Below are 27,908 nucleotides of genomic sequence, written 5' to 3' on the forward strand. Positions count from 1 at the left end.
CTTTGTAGGAGAGGTAGACTTTGGACATTTCTGGCAACTCCACTTATTTCAGCAATTCATAACAAACACATAGGATGAGCTTCATCAGATTTGTTCCTTAGAAGACCAGTGGGACAGAGAAGCACGTAGCTAGATCATTTCAATAGTGTGACAAGTGCCATGGCAGAGGTGTACGCTCAGGATGCTGTGGCAACATGCATGAGGACACTGAGTCCACCCAGAAGTGTGTGTGTGTGTGTGTGTGTGTGTGTGTGTGTGTGTGTGTTGGAGGAGGTGATTGAAAGCTTCTTGGAAGGACAATGCCATGCTGAGTCACTAAGATCAATGGTAAAGGAAGGGAAAAGGGCATTCCAGGCCAAGGAACAAAGAGGTAAGAAACAGCATGATGAGTTTGGGGACCTACAAGTAGTTTAGTGTTGTCAGAATATAAAATTTGAGGCAAGAAATGAGATCTCTCTCCAGACAGATCTCCAGGCCTGTTCATGGAGGGCCTTGTACATCATACTAAGGAAGGAGTTGGGAATTCCTCAGTAAGTCAAAACACATACGTATCTCTTCTACATCAACTAAATGCTCTTTAAATATTTATCCTCACTCTTTGAAACTCTGAAAAACATAATTCCTTCATATCCTACAAATGCAGAATTGAGCTAACTATTAGTTTGATTATCTATTGATATTGAACCCTAGATTCTTGGTGCAGTGTCTGACTGTACATGGCTCTTCAGCCAGTTCCCCAATGATTGCCCGAGCTCACTGCACAAGAGGACCGAGTGATAGTGTAGGTGAGTGAGTTCAAATCCATCGCTTCTGCTGGAAAAACTAAGGATAAGTTGGCTCGTAGTGTCTTTGAGTCTAAGATACCCCGTCACTGTCATCATTGTCTTTTACAAAAGGCAGGACACAGCCGATCCACATGAAATATACTGCTTGTGTTGGGTTAAAAAAGAGAACTGAACGGAGTGTGAGGATGGTGATTTGATCTGATGAGGAGTAGTTGATATTTATTTTACTTTGACTTCTGAGCCTTTTTGCTGCTAACAACCCGTGTTTCCTTTCATTTTTTTTTTTTTCCTAATGCAAAATGGTTAGTTACCTAGTATAAGATGGTTAGTTACCTAGTATAAGGTCGGTGAAAGGCACTGGAAAGAAACAAATTTGGAGGAGAGGAGCTCATTCCTTTACTAAAAAGAACGATCTATCTATTTTGAGCACAAAATAGGATCTAGAAATAAACATTGTTTGTGGGGAAGGTGCATTTCTGTGGAAAGGAAGGCAGTGTTTCCTGTTGTCTCACCACAGTTCATTTCTTTATATATATCATTTTACTTATTTTTCTCCACACATAAAACTTTTTCCTAAACCATCCGTAATGGAATTCCAGGAAAATATGGTAAATATGTTGCTGTAGTTTACAGTTGTCATTTATAATGTTTTATGTAGCCAATTCTTTTTTTTTTTTTTTTGTCACTGCTCCCCGTACAACATGGAACACCATATGCCATTGTCCCTGACACGAAGCAAAGGTTTCCCTGATCTGTGCCTGTGCCTATGTTTATGCCACAGAGGAGCTGTGGTCCGGTGCCATCTTTTATTGATGGGGCCAGCAAAGGAGAAATCTAATGAAATTATCAAAGCTTTGAATTAATTATGAACTTGAATAGGAGAGCTAAGCTCTCTGGAGCCAAGGATCTCATTACCCATGCACTCTCATTGCATCCTCTTCTGGAGCAGAAGGCATTTTCAGCTCCAGCTCTTAGGTTGGCTTTGGACTTTATTCAAACTTGCTAAACTGACATCGTCTTCTCACTGCGATGTGGCTGCTAATGTCCATGATGATTAATTTAATTCTGCTCTAGATCTACAGGAGATGTCAATAGGTTTTCTTGACCCCTCCTTGAGCCTTTTATTTTTTGTTTCTTTCTTTCTCCTTTTCTTTCATCAAATTGGATGTTATACCAGTGTCTATCCTTTTTGAATAATGTGAGAAGCTTTTAAGATTGAGCTATAGCTTCATGGAATACAGTGTGATTGACTTAAAGTTAAGAGCTACATAGCATCTACTGTGGATATTTAGGTAAGCACAAAGTCAAATATTTCTTCCTTGAATTTTGAACACCAAATAGGAGTTTTTCCTGCTTGTTTCTGCCTTAGAATGGAATAGCAATAACAGTATTGTTCATAATTCTGATGTGTGTTATATGCGAACCACAGGTCTCACTTTGTGGTTGTAGCTCACAGGACTTATGCTCCCTGACACAGAGCAGTTAATGTTTGCTTTACAATTCTGATTTTCCTTTTCCCAGTAATACGAATTTTTTTTTTTATGAATACATCAACCTCTGATTGTTTTAACTCTAGTAGCAAAATCAATAACAACAAGGTTTCGATTTACTATTGGTGGTGATTCTTTGGTAGTGTCGTGTAGGTTCAGAGCATCTCATGGCAAGCCATTTCTGCTTGCTTTTGAGACCCATTATTTATGAATTTCTAAGCTGCAGCTCATCTATCTTCGTAAACTACAGGCCACTGGCAATTTTTGTAAGCAGTGTCTAACTTTGCGTTATAGAGTCAATGTTTTAAGGTTTTGAATAATGGGGGATGGGAGAATGATAATCTTTGCTGTTTCTTTTCCTATTCACTTTCAGTGAGTTTTTTTCCCCCCATTTATTTCCTTTGTAGGCAGCTGCAATATTTAATTCAGCCTTTGGAAGTTTTCTGGTGAGTAAACATGGTTTAACTTGTCTGTTATAACTTCAGCTGTGATGTTTATATGAAAGATTTAGTGAAATTGGACTTCTTTTTACTATTTGGTTAAATATAGAAGTTCTTGAATATTTTATGTGCCATTATCCATAACCTGGAGAAAATTAGTTAACAAATAAAGAAAATGTTCTCTCACAATATAGTTTGGAGGCTTGGGTTTAATATTCCATTTAATGGATTCGTGGAATCAATTAAAACACTATGTGTCTCCTTATAGAGGTTATGTCAATATATTGATCATTTAATGAGGTCTTTTAGATTATTATTATTTTGTATCACGGGACTGAGGATTTTGAAAAGGAAACATGACCCAGCTGGTCAGAAAGGGAATGCTAATTTACTTGTTGACATGTCATTTATTTTGTACATTTCACTGTCAAAGAAGCTACTGTCTAGGCTACTTCTGAGAAATCTATCTGAAAAAAATTTGAAATGAGGAAATAACTAATGAGTAATTTGAAAAAAATGCAATAGTTTTTGACATGTGAACTATAAATTGTATGTCAAAAGATTAAAAATAGTTCAATTTTCATATGTAGAACCAACGTAATTATAAGGACAATACTATTTTATCGTATTTTAATCATTATTTTTTAAATAGATGACATAATGAAGGCTTGGTTTGCATTATGAAAGAATGAGAAAGAAACTGAATTTTCTGTTAATTGAATATTTTCATTTGTACCCTCCCAAAAGCTTTGCTAAATTCATGAAAATAAATTAGAATACTGTATTTTTAGGAACATAACTTATTAATGGATAGGTAGTACAGTGATTTACAAATAATTGAGACTAGAATCAGTGGGGTATAAACTGGTTCATGACTCTAGGAAAAATTTCAGCTGCTTTTGTTTAAAATATTTTTGATGTCACTTATTATTGCATGTATTTAAATGTAGTTGAAGCTTTTAAGCATATTGTTATTAATACATAGTGTTAATTCTGCATACGGCTATACTGCTTTTAATGTTCCAGTGTTACAGACCTTTTACTTATGTAGCTAATGCAAAATAGTATATGTTTGAGTATATCTTATCTTTAAAGAAGTAGTGTTATTCCTGATGCTGTGTTATTATTGGGTTTTAGAAGAGAGGTAATAGAGTCTATTTAATGAAAATGATATCTTGAGCTACTTATTTTAGACTCAATAATGTTTTGTTAAGTCATCCATTATTGCATGTGTCCAAGTATTGTTTTCTGTGTGTTGTCACAATTGACAGAATAATATGTTAAATGTGATCTTTCTGGAAGCCAGTTTTTATTGTATGGCTTGGAATCATATACATCCACTATCAAAACTTGGTTTCCTATGCTGGATCTCTTACTCTTGTCAAATATCTAAGGTAATGAGAAAATAAGGTTGAGGCAATTGTCTGAGTAACGGAAGCAAAACACACTATCCCTTATTTGCAGAACAAGCTCACTAGATATAGTTTAAGCTTTGCATTGACTGTCTGAACAACAAACATATCACGAAATTTGTTCTACATGGCCCGATTCTTTGACAAGGTCAAACTTATCCTGTAGATTCTTTAGGGTTTTAATTATGCCCTTTCACTTCTAAGAAACTGTGCATTCTCACTCCTTAGTTGTCTCTTTTTCTTGTATATTTTTCTTCCTACCTTAACTCAATTAATCAATCAAAAATATTTATTAATGTCCTGCCAAAACTGAGGTAGTTTTCTAGTAGCTGTTGAGAGTGCAAAGACATATGACTTGGGTCCCACTAGGTTGTGGAGATGACACATAGAAAAAGAAATGCAGTGTAAACATTAAGAAGTCAAGCAAAATATGTTACTAGGTGATGTATGATTGTCAAATGGCAGAGGCAATATGCATCCTGAATTCAAAGGTCAGACAGATAATTTCGCTGAGCTGTGCCTTGAGGTGTGTGATGGGACTGAGTTAGTAGAGAAGAGGGGAGAGGAAATGGCAGAGAGGCAGAAGTGTCTTTTTCCATTTTTACTTCCCCTTCATTTTCCTCCTTTTTCTTTCCCAAAGTTGAGAATTACCAGGAAGGCTTTGAGAATGAAAATTATGACTAGAGATGTTTCACTCAAGAATTATAAAATAAAAAAATTCTACGTATTTTTTTCCCTTCTCCGTTATAGTTACAGTAAACCTTGGATTATGAAATATGTATAAGTCTGAACTAAACCACTTAGAATTAGGTTCAACTTATTTAACAGAAAAAATATATAATAGTGGTGAATACCTGATAAAGGCTTATTTCTCTACTATGTCAGATCTGGAGGGAGACTATCCCAGTATGATACAGTGGCTTTATGGTCTCATTGTGGGCCGAAATACCAATCTGCCCCCTCCTCCTCCCTGGCATGCGGCTTCCTTCCGCAAGGTTGCCTTGTGGTCCAAGATAGCTGTTGGAACTCCAGCCAAAATGGTACCCAATAGCAAGGTAAAGAAGTGGGAAAGGACAAAAGAGCTCCCCTAAAAGCTAAGTCTACTTTCTTTAAACAGCATTCCTAGAATTTCAACACCATACTTCCAGTCGTATCTTATTGTAGAATTTAGTCATGTGGTCCTACGTAGTCACTGGAGAGGTCGGGACATGTGGCAATTTGCTAAAAGCTGAAAATTGAATTTCTACTAAAGACAAAAGATAATGGGTGTTATCTTTTTTAAAGATAAGAGGCTGCTAGCATTTTCTGCATATGAGCAGTGTATAGCAGTTGTCAAGAGTTTGAAGAAAAAGATTAATCTCAGTTGAGTGACATGAGAAGGCTTCAGGGAGAAGTTGGTACTGGAGTTGGGCTTGGGACAAGCTTTTATATTGGGGGGAGGGGTAAATTCCAAATGATAATCTTCATGTTTTATTTTGTTATTCTGAATGGGTGGTACTTGTTAGAGTTTTGGGAGAATTTTCTTTATAAATGGAAAATATCCACCTATCCTTAAAATTTTGGATTATGCTAAGTAGTACAGTTTCTGGAGTAAGATTGGGTTTGAATTCTTAGTTGACTGAATACTAGCCTAACATATAACCTTCCCCATACATAAAATGGGATAATAATAGACCCTAAATTATACATTTGTAGTGAGGATTAAATTGGATGTTTGTATGATGTGGTGGAAATAGCTACTCTAGGTTTTGTCCAAGTTCTGCCATGAATTTTGTGTGTGTGTGTGACCATGGACATCCATAAAATGAAGAAATTGGTAATCTCTGACTTACTTCTATGAATGCTAAAATGTACTAATTTAGTGATTATTCTCTGGTTATGAGTGGCCATTTCTTTTTATTTACATAATGGAATCTGAAAAGTATATTTACTTCAGATTACATTAAAACTTTAAATGAAAGTCTTTCATTAGAAGAATTTTTGAAGAAAGTACTCCTACGGCATTCTTGTTGATTTTCAGACATCTGGGTATACCAAATAAAATACTGTACATATTTATAGCTAGTTTAATAATGTCCCAGTTCTAATTAAAACACAGTGTTTTAAAGAACTAATTGTTACAGAAAACTGTGTTGTGTTTTTTTAATGTAGCTAAGCTGGTAATAACCAATGATAGATGAATTCAATTTACATAAATTTCAGACCAAGAGAATATTTTAAAATCATGCCACAAAGGATTGCTTTAAGTTAAAAAGTTAATGTCATTATCTCCTCCTCTCACTTAAATTGTTTGGTTTACAATAATTGTGGAGCATGATAAGTGTTTTGAGATTTCCCTTGATGAGATCTTAATAAAATTTGATAGTCAACCACCCTGAATAACTCAAATGTTATCCAAACTTATATATATATATATATATATATATATATATATATATATATATATATATATATATTATATAAAACCATGTATTTTAAGTTCAAATACCTCACATGTTACTTCCTCATCAAAAGAAGGATTTTTTAAAAATAGATATTAGCAATTATTTGAAAAATTTCTGTTGAAAAGCCCTTTCTTTAATTTAAAAAGATACAACTGTGTTGAAAAAAAGCTTTAGTCACCTGATTTGTTAGACTTTTAGCATTTTGGGTTTGGAGGCTGAATTTGATGTTTCCATGTCTTCAAGAATTATAGGGTAAAATTTAAAAGGAAAAGGTAGAACTTTTTCTTTTTAGCCTCCTAGCCTATTTTATTGTTTTCGGTAACTCCTGATCTTAAAGGAAAACCCTAGTGAATGACAAAGTTGATCATGCCGAATCGAGTTTCTAATACTATGTTATAGAACATAATAGCGATTCATGGCAACATAAATGTAAGCATTTCTGAAACAGCCACAAAGAGTTATAAGCCAAGTTAAGTCATCTTCATGAATGCTAAACACCTAGTCTAAAAAACATCTGTAAGAGCCACTGTTTACTTTCTAAATCTCTTCACCTAAAGTATTAAGAAATGGGTTTCTTTTTTTTTTTTTTTAGTTAAAATTTATTGGGGTGACAATGGTTAATAAAGTTACATAGGTTTCAGGTGTACAATTATGTAATACATCATTTATATCTCACATTGTGTGTTCACCCCCCAGAGTCAGTTCTCCTTCTATTACCATATATAAGAAATGGCTTTCTTTTACATAATTTTCTCTTTCAATACAGTCACTGCTGCAACCAGAAGCTATTCTGAGATAAATAATTTTGTTTCTTTTCATGTCACACCAAGGGTTAAAGGAACTCCTTGCCTTGAGTTGAAGGACTAGCCAGCACATGTTTTTCTTCCCCTTCCTAATTGTTTTTCTGTTTTCCCTCTTTGCTTTGGCTGGTCTGCCATTACTACCCAGCTTTGTAGAAAGATTTGAATAGTTAACTGATGCTGGTGTTGTAGCTGCTGAAAGAAAGAAATCCCAAACACAAATGGCATGTTTTAATAACTTGGGCTGTATGTTTATTAACTTATTTTATTTTTCCTTTCTTGTACAAAATATACTCAGCCACCCTTAGAAAGGCCAGAGAGGAAGCACATTAACATGCTCGTTGATTGATGGGCAACACTGCTTTTTAAAAATCAGAGCAAGAATCTCAAATACTCACACAGAGGATTAAGGGTGGTACCAGATAAGACTCAATTGTTAATTTGGTTTTCCTTTCACCTAAATCTAGGATGTCAGTTTTTAATTTAGTTTATATTGATGGAATACTCATTTTGTACAATACTTGAATGCTATGCTGATTTTTTCCCCTTAAGTTGCTTAAAATCTTAACCAACCCAAATTATTCAGTCAAGATCTTAGTTTTCCCCCAAAAGCTCATGACTTGTTTATAAAACAGTTTTTTGTTTTCATTAAGTTTATTTTTTATTTTTTATTATTTTAAGATTTTATTAGGGAAAGGGAACAGGACTTTATTGGGGAACAGTGTGTACTTCCGGGACTTTTTCCAAGTCAAGCTGTTGTCCTTACAATCTTAGTTGTGGAGGGCACAGCTCAGCTCCAGGTCCAGTTGCTGTTGTTAGTTGCAGGGGCATAGCCTATCATCCCTTGTGGGAGTCGAACAGGCAACCTTGTGGTTGAGAGGACGCGCTCCAACCAACTGAGCCATCCGGGAGCTCAGCGGCAGCTCAGCTCAAGGTGCTGTGTTCAATCTTGGTGCCGTGTTAAATCTTAGTTGCAGGGGGATGCAGCCCACCATCCCTTGCGGGACTCGAGGAATTGAACCAGCAACCTTGTGGTAGAGAGCCTGCACTCCAACCAACTGAGCCATCTGGCACAATGTGGGAATCGAACCAGCAGCCTTTGGCGTTAGGAGCACAGCGCTCCAACTGCCTGAGCCACCAGGCCGGCCCTCATTAAGTTTAAATGCCAGAACAAACAACTGAATTTTTAAGCAGTATTCAGTATGTGCTTGTAGGATGTTATTTCACGTTCATACTTTTTACTGTTAAGAACTCAATAAAACCAGGATTTAAAATCACCTACCTTAGGCTTGAAAATATCTTATAAACTATGTTCAGACAATGGGAAGCTGGGTTCCACCCCTATAAAATGGAACCCATCATCAGGGTATGCATTTTGTTTTCTCTCCTCTTTGGGCAAGTGAACATCATCATAAAAGCTGGATTGCTGAGAACAGACTACTTTCTCTTTAAAAACTACCATTAGTTATATATATATATATATATATATATATATATATATATATATATATATATATATATATATATATATATATATATAAAATACCATTTGTTTATTTAGCACTGTGGCACAAAATAGGAAAATAGGGTATAAAATGAGCACATGAATACCCAGTGTCCATTAGACTCAAGGCACTCTTCTAGATACTGAAGCAAATCCACAAAACATAAATATGTGAGAAAATAAATAACAATAGAAGGTTAAAGAAAGAGGGAAGACAGAAACTGCCTTCAATGCAGTGTCTTCCAAGTTTCAGGCACCTTTATGACTTTTGCCATGACGACGTATTATTTGTATTATTATGTTAAATAAAACTCACTTTTTAAATTTAAATTTATTTTAAAACAAAACTTTATGTCAACAGTATAAATAAAAAAGCAGTCTTATGCATAGAAGGTAACTGAAATGAAATCAAATGAAAAAAAGCTAATATTAATTGTAGCTAAACTCCGCTGCCTTCACAAGGCCCTGAGTCCCATCCATGCCTGATCTCCTTTTGATGAAAAGTGAGGTCAGCACCAGCACCAAACTGAGAATGGTCCCTTCCTGCAATCTGAAGGGTTGAAAAAGATTTCTTGGAAAGAGAGTAAGTTTAATCACTAATTCTCTGTCCATGTGTCCTTTAAGTCATCTTGCTTTGACTTCTGCTTGGGGCAGCACTGTTCTTACATTTGGGGAATCACTGTTCTCTTAAGATCATTTCTCAATCACTTCATCAAAAGGATGAACTGAAACCATTTGGGGAGTTCAAATGAGGACACCCCCCGAATCAGGGACTCTGGCAACCTGAACACGTTTGGGTTTCTTTCCTTAGAGTATTTTCTACATAACACTTATCCAGAAAAGCAGTATGCGTGTGTGCCAAACATGTTTGTGGGGTGAAAAGTATGTTATAATGCTTACATAAGGAAAACCCTGTGATAGCTGCGTTTGGATTTGTTTCTAAACAAACTCTTAACTGAAGTACAGTCATTGTAAATAAAAAATGGTCTTTGTTACTTAATAAAAATGTATAGAATCCTTACCTACTCCATTTTAGCAGCATAATGCTCTATGCTGTCTGACAGAACTTGTGTAGCAAGTAAATGCATTAGTCACAGTGACCATTTTTCTTGCAAATTTGTGACACAGATTTAATTATAGGAATGACCAGCAACTTACAAATCTAATTTTGGTGGAGGCTGAGGCAACTTTTTTTTTTTAATTTTAATAATGATGGATTTTTTTAAAGCATTAATTTCATTACTATTTAAAGAAATCTACTGGTTTAGAACTAGCCAATTGACTGAAGTTATTTTATTACCCTTTAACAAATGCCACGTACTTTCATTTTAATTTTTGTCAATTTTTTAAGTGTTACCATTCCCAAACTAGAAAAGTACCTGCTCCTATAACCATTTAAGTAAAATAAATAAATATAAATGGAGGGGGCAGGATATTTGTAAAGTTCTCCTAAGAAACATGATTCTACCGTGTTTCCCCAAAAATAAGACCTAGCTGGGCAATCAGCTCTAATGCATCTTTTGGAGCAAAAATTAATATAAGACCCGGTATTATGTTATATTATACCCGGTCTTATAGTAAAGTAAGACCTAGTATTATATTATATTATATTATATTATATTATATTATATTATATTATATTAATTATATTATGTTACGTTATGTTATGTTACATTATATTATATTGTATTATATAACACTAGGTCTTACATTATAGTAAAATAAGACCAGGTCTTATATTAATTTTTGCTCCAAAAGACGCATTAGAGCTAATTGTCCGGCTAGGTCTTATTTTGGGGGAAACACGGCATTTATTAAGGTAATATTTCGGGGATCTTAGGGTAATAGTGTGGTGAGCCAAACAATTGAGATTCCTGCCTTCATCTGCATTACAGATTCTTAAGATGAGAGTATCACATCATATGGCAGGGGGGTAGAGTGGGAGGAGGTAATAATTTTCTATTATTAATATATGTACCTCATGACTCAGACCCCGCTGCCTTTCCAAAATAAATCTGGACGTGTGGAAAGAAGCAGGAGGGCATGAAGATGCATAAACTGTATACACTTGTGGATTCTACCGACCCAAAAGAACCTCCCATTTAATTTCTTGTCTTTGTGATGAAAGCAATGTTAGATATGTCAACTCCACCTCCGACTCAGGTTTCAAGTAAACATTTAGCACTTCTGAGAAACAATGGTCTGTATTATTGGAAATGGCAGGTGATAGTTTGGCTGAAATTAAAAAATCAAACATCAATTTTATTTTTTTAGCTCTGCGTATTACAGTTTGACCTTGTATCAATTTTATTAATTAAACATCTGTGGACTGCCTACTAGGTTCTAGAATTAAAATAAAACAGAACAAAGAATAGTATATGGCTCTTGGCATTAAGGAGCTTAAAGTTCCTGGATTTAAATGGCACTTTTCACAATGTGATTCACCAAACAAACAGATTTTTAATCTCCCTCAAGTGATGATTTGCCCCATAAAGGAAAACTTACCCATTTTTATTGCACCTCCAAAGAAAACTGTATTTTATTTAAGTTTTTGTGTCTGCCAACTTAGATGTCTTTAAAAAACAGTTTATCATCTACCAGATTCATATTTAAGTACATCAAAAGCTGACTTAGAAAAGTACTTTACCATATATAACTTATTCTGTATGAGCATTGTGTTTACAATTAACTTCTTAAAATATATTTGTTATATATGATTGTTATAGAACTTTTGATAAATACAGATAGAACTAGATAAAATTACTATTAGCATTTTGGTATATGCCCTGTACGTATAGTTAGTTACAAATGTGGTATTACTTTGTATAGACAACTTTATTTTCTGCTTTTTCCCCTTTAACAACATATGTGAGCATTTCCTCATATCTGATTTCTACCCCGAGAACTTGATTTTGATGTATTTAATGGATAACATCATGTGTAATATTCTTTTGGATGGAGTATTGCTATTTATTTTTTTTTTCACCACTGATAGACATTTAGGTTGTTTATATTCATTTACTATTGTTCAAAAAAAGTGCCACACATTTTTGGGCATAATTATTTGTGGTCCTCCCTTTTAATTATCCTGTTTAGGAAAACTTCCTAAAAGATGAATAATTGGGTAAAATGCTACAAACTTTTAAAAAATTCTTGATATTGCTAAATTGCCCTCCAGAAATACTGAACAAAATTGTTCTCCTAACAAGAGTGTACAGACATACTTACCTTCCTTTATTCTCAGTAACTCTGGCTAATGTTTTTTAAAAATGTTTTAACAAACTGTTAATTTATCTTGATTATAATTTTTGATTGAGAAGTTGATCTTTTATTATTTGTTTAATGACCGTTTGAAATTCTTGTAAATTATTTGTTCATATACTTTGTTCATTTTTCTTGTTGGGATGCTGATTTTGGTTTCAAAGAGGTACTTTGTATGTTGAATATTCTACTACATATATTGCAAATATATTTCCCTGTTTTTCTTTAACCTTTTAATTTTTTTGTGTGTGTGCCTGAGGGGGATGCTTTTTGATTGACAATTTAAAATTTCGTTGTCAGATTTATTGAGATACAATTTTATAAATAAAAATTCACCTATTTTAGATGTGCAGTTTTGACAAATGTATACACAGTCACTTAAAGACCACCTCACTCAAGATAAAGAATATTCCCATCACCTCAGAAAGTTCCTTCTTGCCCCTTGGTAATCAATCCCCTACCCCATCTCCAGCCCTTGACAACCACTAAGTTTTTTTTCCTGCCTTTATACTTCGCCTTTTCTAGAAGGTCATGAATGGAATCCCACAGTATGTAGCCTTTTGAGTCTGGCTTCTTTCACTTAGCATGTGCTCTTATGGTTCATCTGTGCTGTTGCATGTATCTGTCAGTAGCTCATTCCTTTTTATTGCTAAATAACACTATGTTATCAATTTACCAGTTGATGAACTTGGGGTTGTTTCCTGTGTTTAGCGATTAGGAATAAAGCTGCTGTGGGTATTTGTGTATAGATTTTTGTGTAGTCATATTCGTATGTTTTCATTTCTTTTGGAAAAGTACCTAGGAGTGAGATTGTTGAGTCAAACCTAAGTATATGTTTAACATTATGGAAACCACCAAACCATTTTCCAAAGTGGTTGTACCATTTTACATTCCCATCAGGAATGTATGAGGAATCCAGTTGCTCTATAGCCTGGCCAGCCCTTGGTATTAGCCGTATTTTTTATTTTAGCCATTCGGGTATATAGTGGTATATCATCATAGCTTTAATTTTTATTTCCTTAGTGTTTAATGATGTAGGACCTTTTTTTTACATGCTTATTTGCCATCTATATATCTTTTTGGCGAATGTCTGTTGAAACATCTTGCTCATTTTTTAAAATTGGGTTGTTTTCTTATAATTGAATTATGAATTTTTAAAGATGTTTTGGACACCTGTCATTTATCAGATACATATTTTGCAAGTTTCTCCCACTCTGCGGCTTGTCTTTTCACTTTCTTAACAGTGTCTTTCAAAAAGCAGAAATTTTAAATCTTGATTAAATCTATTCTATATATTTTGTTTATGTCCTATTTTAAAAATCCTTATTTAACCCAAAGTCACATGATTTTTCTCCCAAGTTTTCTTCTAAAAGTTTTATAGTTTTTGTTTTTAATTTGAGGTCTGTGATCCATTTTGAGTTAATGTTCGTATATGGTGCCATGTGTGAATTGGGATTCATTACTTTGCATATGGTTGTAGAAATTTAAAGTTTTATGTCTGTCAGATGTATCTATCTTTTCCTTTGTGGATTTTCCTATAGCCTTTATACTTATAAAGCGCCTAGACAAAATTTCACATGCATTTTTGTTTGCTTTTAAAGTTAAAATACATATATATCTAATACATTTTCCAAAAGCAAAGCCCATTATTTGAAGGCTCAATTATTACAAGTAACACTTTGAAAACACCTTACCTGATTCTGGTATCATTTGCTAAAGAAGTCAGTTTCTGTTGTTGCTGTCCCTACTGGGTTTTGGGTTTGTTTTATTTCCCCATGTGAGTCCAGCTTTGTAGCATAAACCTCACATCTGCATAGTAATATACATGCTTGTCCCTGAAAATAATTAGATCAGTATTCATAACTGTTAAAAACGGTTTCTCTATCTTAGGACACTACACGTGACATTAATGCAATTACTTAAAATAAAATTATTTGTTTGAAGTGTAAACTGGATATGTACATAGAAGAGTGATTGAAAGTTGTAGAACCTCATTTTGATCTCTTATTCATTTAATTTGCAAATATCCACACAAATTAACTGTAAAATGTGTCTATCTGAAGGATTATTGAGTAAGGTGAATAGCTCTCTTAGTAACAGTTTCAGATAATAGACGACTTGGTCTAGTGGTCAGTATTGGTGGTTTGGTTTTTTTATCATTCAGGTAAGCTCTGATAAGTAGTTATTTTCTAAAATGTTTGTAGGTTTTCACTTGAAAGCTATGTGATTATATTTATCCATTCACTTAGGAGGAATAAAGTTTGTTAACATTATTGTGCTTTTGGTTATTTCCAAGAGCCAAGGCAGTGTATCCTATCTTTTTTCTTGCATCCTACACATTGTTGTGAGATAAACTCTCTCCTCATGCTACCTTTACATGTCACTTCTATTGTCTTCAGTGGCTCTTAACTGCCCACCACCTGATTGGCCACTCAGGGATCCTGCCAATGCAGCTCCATCCTCTCGTCTGTCCTTCTTTCATTCCCATAGTAACTGTTGGTTCACGCTTCTCCTCTTTTTCCTCTAACACGTGGAACACTTCCCAGCTCCCACCCCTTTCCTTGCACTGTTCTCATACTTTCCATATCCTATCTGTCTCTCAAAAGTCTGTCTACCCTTTGAAGCAATTTCTCCGGCTTTTTTTTTATGGTTATTCAGGTCTTTTGATGACTTTTTCTAGCTAGATTATAACTGGTTGGTATAGATTGTAACTGGTTAGTTTAAAATTCTGACTTTTCTTTTATGTGTAGCACTGCCTGTTATCTTGCTCTGATTTTTTTCTAGAATACTAGTTTCTAACATTTGTTTGTTTATTTATTTATTTATTTATATATTATGTTTATTAGTCTGTCTCCCCCAAAGCTCCAAGAAGGCAAGTATTTGTTTTGTTTGGTTCAGTTCACTGCTCTATCCACAGCACCTATAGTATCTAGCACGTGGTGGGCACTAAAATATATTTGTTAAATGAATAAATAGAGTTCATTCAATCAATGTTATTTATCCTCTCTTCATATAGCTGAGATTATAAAATATCTTGTATAGAATAAGTTCTTAAAATTCATGTTAATTACTATAATTACATGTTGAATTCATTTGTGAGTAGTCGCAATATCACTTTCATGGTTATTCACCAGGTTTTTCTTGCTTAGGTTACAGAGATTTTAAATTGTAAGGTTTTATTCTCAGTAAAACATATGCTATAGCCATAAGAAATTTATATTGCTTTGTATTCACAGTATTAATTTAAAATGGGAATGGAAACTCATTCTCACATCTAACTTTGATATTGGGTAATTTGTAAGATTTTCTTCTTATAATAACCTTTTCTGAGTAGATTCGGGCAGATTATCCCTATGTCATAGATTACCAACCCATGTGCTCTCATCATTGAAATAATTGATTTTAAATATTAGAAAGGTTTCTGTGAAAAATTGCTACAAGTGTGATTACTACATGCAAGGTGTGATCAAAAGATACAGTGAATGTTTAAATTTTTAAAAATTTATTACAGTAAAAGACACATGGCCATTAACCCCCATCAGAATACCCCCCCTTACTTCAAACACACTTATCCCATCATTCTTGCCACTTTCTGAAGCAGTTCTGGAAGTCCTCTTTCGTGAGTATCTTTAGTTGCACTGTCATGGCTTCCTCGAATCATTTTGACTTTGGGAAAGAGCCAAAAGTCACATGGTGCCAGATCCAGTGACTAAGGTGGATGAGGACACACCATAATGTTTTTATTTGACAGAAATTGCCATATACCAGAAGCGATGTGTGACATGGAGCATTGTCATGATGGAGGATTATTTAGGGTACACTTTAAAACATACCTTCTCTCAACCATAGCTCACACCCAACTGACTACACCAAACAAGTTGAAACCTGTTGCACACTGTTCCTAAGGTTGGACCTGCAGCTTCCAATATTGAAGATCTCTGCCTTTCCATTCGGGAGCAGCATTCACAGTATTTTTTTTTATCATACCTCTATGTTGAAAGAGTTGGAGATTTTTTAAAAGAGCGTATAATAAGTGATTGCCATTAAATGGCCTTGTAGAGAATTGGTGCACCGTTGGTATTGAAGAAAAATATTTTATTGTTAAAGTTTATCCTTTAACAACTTGTACAATATATAATATAATTTTTAAAAATGACAAGTGAGAGCTGAAATCTATGCAATGCTGAAAAAGAAATTGTGCAGTATTTTAGAGGTCAAAGTAGAAGTAGTATGAAAAATCAAAGAACCAATTCAATGCTATATAAAAAGTAGGTAAAATTAATATCTGAGAGGCATTAGAAATATATAAAATAGAAATGACCAAAAAAAAAGGAAAAAAAGCCAAGGTGATAATGAGGAAGCAGATAACTTGAACTTGCAACACGATATGACAGCAAATGGCAGCTAATGCAGTGCCTTCTTGAGAAGCATCATGTTACAGCCTCTGCACTTGCGTTTGGTAGGTTTATAATTCAGAATATTGCTTTGACTTTGGTCTTATCTTGTCAGAGGTTAAAATTTGTTAAATAGGATATAGAAAATCATAAAGATTTGATAGGTTGGAGGAGCTTTGGAGAATGACGTATATTTCTAAATAAAGGAGAAAAGAAAACACAGAATTGTAAGATGCTAAAGAAAGGATGTATAGTTAATCAGACATGATTTCTTAATGGAAAGTTGGTTCCATTTTCTTATGGTAACCTAAAAAATACACTTGTGCCATCTGTATTTGTTATAACAACCTAATAAACCATTCAGAAATCCTTATCAGTAACTGCTGAGGTATACATATTTGGAACAGGACAGCTTTTCAATCTTTTTAATAATTAAAATCAACAGTGGGAAAGGTTATTTCTTGCTTACCAAAAAGAAAAAGAAAAGTAGATTTGCATATTACTCTTTCTCTTTTCTTCATTTACTTGTTCTTTTTAAACAGAAGAAAAAATGAGTAATGATAATGAAAAACATTAGAGAAATGTAAATGTAGAGGCTTCCTGCCTTTTGCCCTTAATTCATAGGCATTTTCCCTAAAAGGTGGTTCAATCCTGATTCTGTACCTAAATGTCTATAGAGTTTTGGATCCTTATCTAATTTCAAGCCAAACAGTTGCTGACATGAAAAGGTTAAATTTCCAGCTCTAAAAAATATTGAATGGAAATTCCCATTAATGCAGACAAGTAGTTTTTTTTTAAAAAAAGCTTTAAGCGTAGATAATATCTAGATTAGGAAGACTACTTCCTCTTATAACAGAATACAGTTGTTCTTTTGTATGAATTTTCAAGATCTATTTGCAAAGTAGCATCAGGCTCTCCCTAGGAAGTGATATCCACAAGCAATGCTTTGTCTTGAAACAAATTTCCATCGTGGCTTTTTTTTCAGATCCTATCAACCTGGTGCCATGATCATTAAGGGTTTTCTAGTGACCAAAATATCGTAAACTCATGAAACTCTCAAATGGCATTGTGCATCTGGGTTCCAGATATTGTTGCCTTTCATTTCTATATGAGAACTCTCAAATAGTGAGTCACCTAAATATATATATATTTTGATACGTATTTTTAAAATTATAAACAAGGTAGAAGGGGAAGTTTATTTCTTTAAAGGAGATGTTGGATGTCACTTAGTTTTTTAAGGAAGTTTTTCTTTCTCTCCTGGAAATCACTCTTGATACCTCAAAGATCTGGGACTTGTCTTGACTTTAGTCTTCCCTTGGCATAATGCCACCCCTAAGCAGAATCATTTCCAGTAATATTACTAGGTTTGTTTTTTCTTTGTCTGTTTGAACCATCAATTTTTAAGATATTGAGCTCCTCATTACCAGGGATATAGGTGGCATATACTTTGTAAATTTACTACTGCCCTGTTTCAGACACTGATTCTGTGGCTACACCTCACAGAGATGGACTCACATTAATCATACTTATAGATAATGATACATAAAGCATATTGTCAATTTTTTTTAATTGGCAGTTGGGAAAATAATTATGAGAAACTCTTAGACACTTGGGCTGATGTATTCTTTCATGGTGAAATTCACATGAGAAGGTATTTTAATAAGTTGATTTGGTGGAAATGGAATTAGAGGAAGGAAAGGTAGAGAGATAATTCCCAAGTTTGATTCTATCAGGCTACTGTAAATGAATGTGTCTGGCTCCACAACAAGGGTATGTTGCCCTTGGAAACAGACAGTTCCATCATTTGGACCAAGTATCTTGTTTCCCAGATGGTACTTAGATAGGTGTTCTTAATAGTTTCTCTTAGGTACTTTCTCACTGCATCCATTGCTGACTGGTTTCCCCTTTTATTGACCCACCGTACCTTAAAGTGAAGTCTTGCTGACATTGAAACCTTTCTAATGTTTGAAAGTGATTTTGCATTTCCTTTATTTCCAAGTTCAGAGACAGAGGTGATACGCTAGTATTTCCATTTTGTATCATCTATACAGCTGAACGGACCAATATAGTAGCCACAAGCCACATGTGGCTACTTATAACTTAATTAATTAAAATTAAATTAAACAGTTCCTTAGTTACACTAGCCACATTTTAGGTATTCAGTAACCATGTGTGTTTGCTTGTTACTGTATTGGATAATACAGAATGTTGAACATTTTCGTCACTGCAGAAAATTCTTTTGGACAGCACTGAAGAGCGATGCTTAATTGACAAACTATTTTTGTAATTATCTATTTTAATATACTTTGGTGTCTGATATTTTAGGTCTTAATTTTTATACATTTATTTCAGATAATAGCCCAACATAACCTTCCAGTCTTCACTAATGCATTTGAGGTCAATCACATACTCATGTTGAGCTGGACAGAGATTTTGTTGTTGTTAAGATACTAGTTGGTTAAGTGTCCAGCACATAAGCATTTTGTTAAAAGTGAGAGTGGATACAGCCCAACAAGTTCAGAGATTGTGCCTGTAATGCTCATTGTTCTCTCTCTGTATATACAGATGTATTGGCAAGTGAATTTCATTTGCAATTCTGCTATGCTTACTGAGAGTACTATTTGGAATATTAAGAAAAAACTCTAGTGCACAGCCAAAACATTTTTTAATGGTACTATTATAATTTTCATAATTTTGACTTCTCATAATGGTATATATATATACACATATGTATGCATAAAATGTTACACAGAGGGCGCCAAAAAATGTATACACTTTTTAAGAAAGGAAAAACCTATTAAAATTGTAATACTCAATATATACCAATAACAAAGGATGAATACAAGTCACGTTTGACTTCAGCAATTACAAGAGGTGTTCAAAGTGGGTTACCACCAGTGTAATTTTAATACAGTTTTTCCTTTCTTAAAATGTGTGCACATTTTTTTACATCCTCTGTATGTGTAAGTATATATACACATATGAGTGTATATACATAAATATGTATGTATGAGATATTCTTTGGAAAATAGTATGTTGTAGATAGAAGTGTCTGAAAGTCAGTTCATTTTTAGAGTATGAATATGATTTTATTTTTAACTTGTGTGCCTTCTTCTGCCTTTAAAAGCTGTTCTCATGGGGCTGTTACAATTTTTCTAATCTGCTTCAACCCCATTCACTTTTAAAGAAGCGATTTTCAATAAAACTGGTCTTTCTTACATGGTAGTTGGACTAGATGAGTGATTTTCTAACATTGGGATTTCACTGATCATTAAAATGTCAAAAGACATTTTTGTAAATTCTTTATTTTGCTAAATAAGAACTCCAACTGTATGGTTATCATCTCATGAAAGAATGGACATTTAAACATAAAACTGCGAATGTTGTATTTCAGACATTCTTGAATAAATTTAGCGGTATGGTAGTCATGCTACATTCTTCTTATTTTTCCCATTTATTCCTTAGAGCTTTTGGCTAGTCCCAAACCTAAGTTCTTCACTGTTGAAATTACCAACTTCTCTTTGCTGGTTTTCTTCTTCATTGACCTCTTGTCACCTGTATTTGGTATTTTGAATTGTAATTTTGATTTAGATTCCAGGCTATTAGTTAGACAGACTGTCTCTGTTCAAGGAAATCCTATAATATAGTATAGTCACATTTGATAAGTGATTTATCAAAAAGTTATTTACCAGTTTTAACCAATGCAGCTGTTAACTGAATTTTCACTTGTCTAACTCATACTCTGAGTTAAGTTTGTCCAAGTTATACTCAGTAGAGACAAGGGAAAAATGGATACCTCTTCCAGAAATGCAGGAAGATGAAAACAAATGAATAAAGACAAAATAATTTGTTCAGCATACCTAAGGATAAACTTTCAAAGAAAAGTCTGTTTGGGGAATATTTTTGGATAATATAGCTCACTTGTCAGGAACTTAGAATTTTAGAAAAAAAATATGTCATTTGGAAAAATATGTTTTTTAAGGTAACATTAAAAAATATATAGTATGTATATAATTTTTACTTGTGGAATTTTTATATGCTTGGTGGGCTTGTGAAAGAACTCTTTGGAACATATTTAAAAATATGCATTCAGATATATATTTATTCATCCATATTTTTATATTCAATTGTTCTTATTCATTTCTAAGGTCATTTTTTATTGCGTACTTTTAAGGTAATGGGTTCACTGTAGCTGCTGAGAGAAGTACAAACATGACTCCTCCTCTCCTCAGAGAGCTTAGAGTAGTATTAACTGTAGTTACTACACATATACAAAAGTATGTCTAAAAGAAGAACTATAGTATGGCCGATAGGGAATACCTCTTAGAAGGGCTGGTGTGAGAAGAAGCCTTGCAGAATGGATAGAATTTGGGAAAATAGTGATGTTCATTCCAGGGGAATCTTACTATTACTGATTTTATATGCAAAAAATCTATCTAATAGGATTAGTTTATGGTGAATTGTAATGTTAGTGTCTTGTCAACAAAAATATGATGTAATCCAAAATAATAATCCAAAAGGGACAAGTGATACATAGGAGGAGGCCTGGTCTAATATTGAATTTCTGCAAGAAAGGTATAGTTGACATGAAAAGCCTGCCAATTCATTATTAGACTTTTTAGTTACACTTTTACAGATGATTAAACTATAGTAGTGTTCTTTTTAGGTAAATGTAAAAAATATATATTTTTATGATATTAATCTTTGCTCCTGTTGAAAAATAGCTTTTCTTTTAAAAAAGTTAAATAAGTAAAGACTTCATTTGCTTTTATCAATATTATTGACATCTTAGCAGAGTCCTATTAATTTTGGCCAATGGTGTGGTCTGCAAATTATGTTCTACTAAATACAAGAATTAAAGAAAAAGGCTGATGTTTCATAGAACTTATAACACATTATATACATAGTTGGGAGAGGGTTATACCATACAGAAGAAATTTTCCTTTTTGTTCCTTGTGTCTTTGCATTTACATAGCTATATCTTTTGTATGCCTAGTCCTCCCCTAGAAATTTTTTTGTATCTCTATTTTTTCAAAGATAAATTAGATCTTGGTCTATTGTTAGTTTGACTTAGTATTCTAAATTCTTTTCAGTACCGAAAGCTTCTTAAGGACATGGACATGCTCTACACGTATCATTGAATTCAATTGAGTTACCTTAAGTTGAGTGACAAAGAAGAATATAAGACACAATTTCTGTCTAAGAGACGTAGTGTAATCGAGTAAATGAGACATGCATAAGTATAGCACTTGGAGGAAAACAAGAAAAAAATCAAGTGCTTAAATGTGTGGGAACATCAATTAAGAGAGGAAGAGCGAGGCAGGGTAAAGTGATCAGGAAAGGATTCCTGGAGGATGTTAAATGTAAGATCTTGAAAACTGAGAACAACCCAAATGGAGAAGGTCAACCTAAAAGTGGGTACGGCCCAACAAGTTCAGGGATTGTGCCTGTAATGCTCATGTCCTCTCTCTCTCTCTCTCTCTCTCTCTCTCTATATATATATATATATATATATATATATATATATATATATATATATATATATATATATATATATATACAGATGTATTGGTAAATACAGTACCTTGTACATATTAGATGATTAATATACAAGGTGTGATCACAAAATACAGTGAATGTTTAAATTCAAAAGAATTATTACAGTAAAAGACACAATGCCATTAATCCCCCTCAAAATACTGCCTCTCACTTCGAACACACTTATCCCATTGTTCTTGCCACTTTCTGAAGCAGTTCCGGAAGTCCTCTTTCATGAGTGTCTTTACTTCATTCTCCATCATGACAATGCTCCGTGTCACACATTGCTTCCGGTATGGCAATTTCTGTCAAATAAAAGCATTACGGTGTGTCCTCATCCACCTTATTTACCGGATCTGGCACTGGGCGACTTCTGGCTCTTCCCCAAAGTCAAAATGACCATGACAGGAAAACGTTTTGAATCAATTCAGGACATCAAGGCAGCCATGACAGTACAACTAAAGACAGGAAAGGGACTTCCAGAACCGCTTCAGAAAGTGGCAAGAACGATGAGATAAGTGTGTTCGAAGTGAGGGGGAGTATTTTGAGGGGGATTAATGGCAATGTGTCTTTTACTGGAATAAATTTTTAAAAAATTACACATTCACTGTAGTTTTTGATCACACCTCATAGCATGAATAAATGAATGAATGAGCAGTTGCAACCAAGAGGCAGTGAGAAGAGGAATGTTTACTGAAGTAAGCCAATTTTTTTGGTGACTGGTGGGAATTATGTGAGACAGTGCTATGAAGAGCCTCAAATAGGAGGTTCAACTTGAACTTGAGACCATGTAAGGCATTACTGAGGAGTTTTCAAGGAGTATATCATGTCAGAAGTGGTATGTTAGGAGAAATGGTCTGGCAACAATGTATGTGTTGGTAAGTTTTATATGTGAAAGACTGATGTGTAGACTATTCTGAGTCTAGACAAACAATGATGAACGCCCTGGCTAGAGCCTTTGAATTTTCTTACAAAGAAAGAACCACAAGCAGAAGAGAAAAAGGGAAAAACTCTCTTAGTCATTTATTTGATCATTTGGACAGCTAATAGTAACCTTGTACTTACTATACACAAGGCCCTGATACAGAAGGAGTTTCACTACCAAGCTTTGAAAGAGGGATTCCTGCTTCCCAGCACTGTTAAAGAGATTAAATAAGATCGAGTCCCTAAATTCTTAGCAGTGTCTGGCATATTAACAAGAGTTCATAAATGGTAGCTGGTATTATAATTATCCAGCTTGTTTTAAAAAAGGTGCCACCTGACCCTCTCCATCCCTATGGACAAAACCCTCTCTGTAATCCTATATCTAAACTTTTTATCTAGTCTCTAGATATGATATTTTCTTAAAACTCTGGTCCCTTATAAACAACATTTTTGATCAGAGATTTTGAAACTTATACAGAGTAGATCAAATTATAGTAATGAATCCTGTATACCCATCTTTCAGCTTCAATGGTTGTTAACTTTACCCAGTCTTATTTCCTCTACACCCCCATCTATTTTCCCCATCTCAGGTATTATTTTGAAGCAAACCCACATCATCATCTCATTTCAACATGAATCTAATTGGTAAGGGCTCTCTTTTGGTTAAACATAACTACACTGCCATTTTCCTACTTAGAGATTTTTACTGGCCAAGTTTTTCAGGAAAGAGTCTGGGGTATCTTTATGATGGAAAGGCCAGGAAATGGAAGGAACATAAACAGACTGAGGACTCAAAGATCGTAGGATTAATAACTGTGATGTCATGAGCGAAAACAAGGAAATGGTTGAGTGAACTGGTTACGTTGGATTTGATCCCTACAGTTCCGTGATAGGGCTGGGACATCCAATGGCCGGTGTCCAGGGAGGGACATGGCTGATGCCTGTTCTTTCCTCATGAACTCATGAATGAAGGACACATGGGTCTTGATATAGGTTCTTTAAGAGGAGTGACCAATAATTCCCTTTCCTCCTTTCTTTTTTTTTTCTGTCTTTTTTAAATTTCTGATCTCATTCTTTCTGCCTTCATCTCTCTACTGCTATGCCCCTCCATTGCAAAACACTTTTTTGGTATACTTTATAACCTTACTTTTCTATTAATTATGTTTACTTGAGTTCATTATGTTAAAAGACTTATTTTCTTCTGAAAAATAATTGTGCCCTTCTGGCAGTACTTAACAGTCAGTGATGATTAGGATATGAATAAATATTCAAATGGAATATTCAGATTCAATTTTGATTTTATAATGATTTCAGCTTAAGATATTTTTCAAAGTAGAAGTATAAAATAGTATCATAGGCAAAGTTTCACTCATCAAAGGAACATATAAATAAATGCCACTGATTCCTGAAACTAAATTAAGTCCAAAAAATGCCCATAAATTAATAACTTCAATTCTTTAATAAAAATTCTTAGCCTTCAAAATATCCCTTCCTATTTCACTTTTGAAAATAGTGTAAACAGTTTAGCTTACAGGCCAAAACAGACATCCTAGTATTCTTTTTGATGCATGGGTGTCATCACATTAATGCTAATTTGAGTTACATGTATTTATCAAGAGCAAAAATCAAGTCTCATTTTAGGACTTGATTTAAGCCTGCAGTAGACTCTCCCATTAGCATTATAAACCCTGAAAATTAGAGATTTGTATAGAAAGTGGAGATATATATGGCTTGGACCTACTTCGTCTTTATGACACACTCATAATTATTAGCCATGGGATCCATGCTGTTAACATTGGACACTGTTTGAATGTTTTGTGATAATTTATAGGGCTGATTATTCCAGCCTCAAGTGCAGCCTTAGGAAGAAGAGTAGCAAATGGTAAATCTTTATGACGGTCCCTGGAGCAGCGTTTCAGTTTGAGGCTCTGAGTTATGTGGGTCTCCACCTCATTCCCTCCCCTAGCCCTTCCTGTAGCTCATCATCGTCATCATCATCCGTTCAGATAATGCCTTTTCAGAAATCACAGGTCCCCGGAGAGGAGAGAACGGGCAGAGTCCTGTTACAAGCACACTCACTGCAAACCTTTCACCTTGCTGTCAAGGTGACAAATGTTTGTCCTTAAGGGAACACTGGAGGTTAAATCACCAGTGTTTTTCTCACTTATCTTCTTTCCCATACTACCAAGCTCTTAGCTAAATTTATAGCAAAGAGAATCTCAGAAAATTAGGTTACTCATAACCTTTATGGACCTTGTTCAGAGATATGTTTTGTGCAAGCTCAAAGTACTGACTATATTATATATTTTCTAAGTAATTAGAATTTGCTAAAAGTCATTATGTAAGTATATTTTCATTTCAGGGCTTATTCAGAAGGAAAACATTTGGGAAAGAAACACGTAAATTTTGAGAGATAGTATTGGGAACTTTGCAAATATAATTGTGATAAGGTAAGCACTACCTTATTAAGTATATATTTAGTGTATATTAAGTGTATATTAAGGGTGTGTACATCCTCACTTAGATGTGCATTAATGCCACAGATAGAAGTTGTGGCCCATTCCATTCTATTCTCCATCTGGAAGTGAGAATGATCTTGAAAGACGTAAATTGATCATGCCATTTTCCTGCTTAAAATCCTTCAGTGTCTGTTGGGATAAAGACAAAATCCCTTACACATGGCCTACAAAGTCCTACATGATCTATCTCTTGCCTTCCTCTCCAGCTTCATCCCATGCCACCTTCTTCTTCACCCCCAAGGCAGCTGACATGTGGGCCTACTTGCAGTTTCTCCAGTTCATTCATTCACCAAATACTTCATTGAACTCCTATGCTGGAGTGAGGCTACAAAAATGTACAAAACAGACAAAATCTTGCAGAGCCTACATTCTAGTGAAGAGCTATAACAAGTAAAAAAAAAAAAAAAAAAAAAAAATATATATATCACTAAAACATATACAATATATACCAAATATGTATGTGTATGTGTGTATATATATATATCTATATGTGTTTATGTATATGTCATATGGAGGAAATGGAGAAAAATGAAGGAATGAAGGATGGAAGGGAGGCAGATAGGAAGGAAGCTAGAGGGGTTGAGATTTTTAAAAAGAAGATATGTGACAGGTGACAGTCTAACTTAGAATGTTTGAGCAGAAGCTTGAAGCAGTGAGGGAGCCAGCCATGAGGATATGTGGGGAAATAGTGTTCCATATAGAGAGAACCCAAAATCAACGCTACTGAGGCAGAAGAAGGGCCAGACCAAGGTGGACGATACGAGATAAATTCAGGTGTGTAGCAAGGGGCCAGATTACATATTGAGGGCCTTGTGGGCCATTGAAAGGTCATTGGGTTTAAATCTGAATGAGAGTATATTACTCGCCTGGAGCTGTCCTAACAAAATGCCGTGGCCTAGGTGGCTTAAACAACAGAAATGTATTTCTCATACTTCTGGAGGCTGAAAAGTCCAAGATGAAGGTGCCAGCTGATTAGGTCCCTGCTGAGACATCTCTTCCTTGTAGACAGTTGCCTTTTTGCTGTGTCCTCACATGGGAGAGACACTGCGAGAAGGGTGGGTGGTGAAGATCAGATGAGATACCTGGTGTCTCTTCTTCTACTCCATTAAGGCACCAGTCCTTTGGATTAGAGCCCCATCCTTATGGCCTTATTTAACTAATTACCTCCTAAAGGCTCTGTCTCTAAATGTAGTCACATTGGGGGTTAGGGCTTCAACATAAAATTTGGGGGAGATACAGTTCAGTCCATAGCAGCCGTGAAGACATTTGAGAATTCTGAGCAGAGCCATAACATCTCACTTGATGACCACTCTGCTGGGAATGAACTGGAGGATTGAGGGCAGAAGCAGGGAGACAGGAAATGTTGCACTGGCTCAGCCCAGAGGTGATAGGGGCTCCATCCTGGGTAACAGCTACCGAGCCAAGATCACAGCAGCCCCACAGGCTATTACCTGGATTGTTTCTATGTGGATAGCACCTTGTGGGTTTCAAAGCTCTTTTACATACACGTGTATTTTCTCCAGCAAGCACCACACTTCTTCTGTGAGGCAGGCACAGTATCATGAGACTCAGATTTCAAAGGAATCTAATTCTGGAGTCAGACTGACTGTACCCATATTCCTTCACCATGCCTCTGATTCCTGGGATTAGCAACTGTGCCAACCTTCTGTACTGTTGTGTGGATTAAGTGAAATATCCCATGTGAAATGTTTAGTAGAGTGGCACGTTAGTAAATAATAAATATTAGCTGTCATTATTTTTCTCATTTAACAGATAATGAAATCGCATCAAAAAAGTCAATTAGTTTGTCCAAACTCATCTAGCGAGCAGTGAGAGCCACAGCTAGAACTCAGTTCCTATTATTTCTCACGCACTCTACTTCACACTGTATCATGTAGCTGAGGGAGTTCCATTTTAAACCAGGGGATAGTTCAAGTTAGAGAAAGCAGTAAGTGTCTTTCTTTTAAAATATTCTCTAATTTGAACTTTTCAGTTCTCTATCCTGACCTACACTCTTTGCTTCTGATGTTAATTCACGTAAGTAGGATTTCTTCATGTATCTGTGTACTCATAAAATTTAGCTTTTTGGTTCCTTGAAGTAGTCCCAAAGTTGGACCCTCCTTTGGCTTAAGTTATGCCTTTTCTAGAAATTGCCTAATTTTTTTCTATTGTTGTTTTTAACAGTTCACTGTTTGCTATTTTCATTAGGAATGATTCTGAGACTGCTGAATTAATTATTTAAAGAGGTATCTGCTCCTCCTCACAACTTTTTCTTCTGTTCCTGCCCAGCCTCCACTTGGGGATATTTTCCTGATGAGTAGTACACAGGTTCCTGTAGGAAGTCATGGCCAAAAGTACATGCAGACTCTTAGGTATTGTTTTCTCGGTGAGTTCTGA

General features: G+C 34.8%; 1 protein-coding gene across 3 annotated transcripts in view; it reads left to right on the forward strand.

Annotated features, from left to right (window-relative positions):
- The window catches only part of SLC10A7 (solute carrier family 10 member 7), a 213,493-nt gene that overhangs the window by 66,405 nt on the left and 119,180 nt on the right, over nt 1-27,908 (forward strand). For 2 of the 3 annotated variants that reach the window (XM_019730736.2, XM_019730737.2), the window contains exon 5: nt 2,683-2,721. The exons of the other annotated variant lie outside the window; for it this stretch is intronic. In XM_019730736.2, the coding sequence (XP_019586295.2) occupies nt 2,683-2,721 (39 nt within the window). The remainder of the gene's footprint in view (nt 1-2,682; nt 2,722-27,908) is intronic. 3 annotated transcript variants of the gene reach the window in all.

Source organism: Rhinolophus sinicus, linkage group LG07 (assembly GCF_036562045.2).
Source record: "Rhinolophus sinicus isolate RSC01 linkage group LG07, ASM3656204v1, whole genome shotgun sequence".
In the NCBI taxonomy this organism is placed as follows: Eukaryota; Metazoa; Chordata; class Mammalia; order Chiroptera; family Rhinolophidae; genus Rhinolophus; species Rhinolophus sinicus.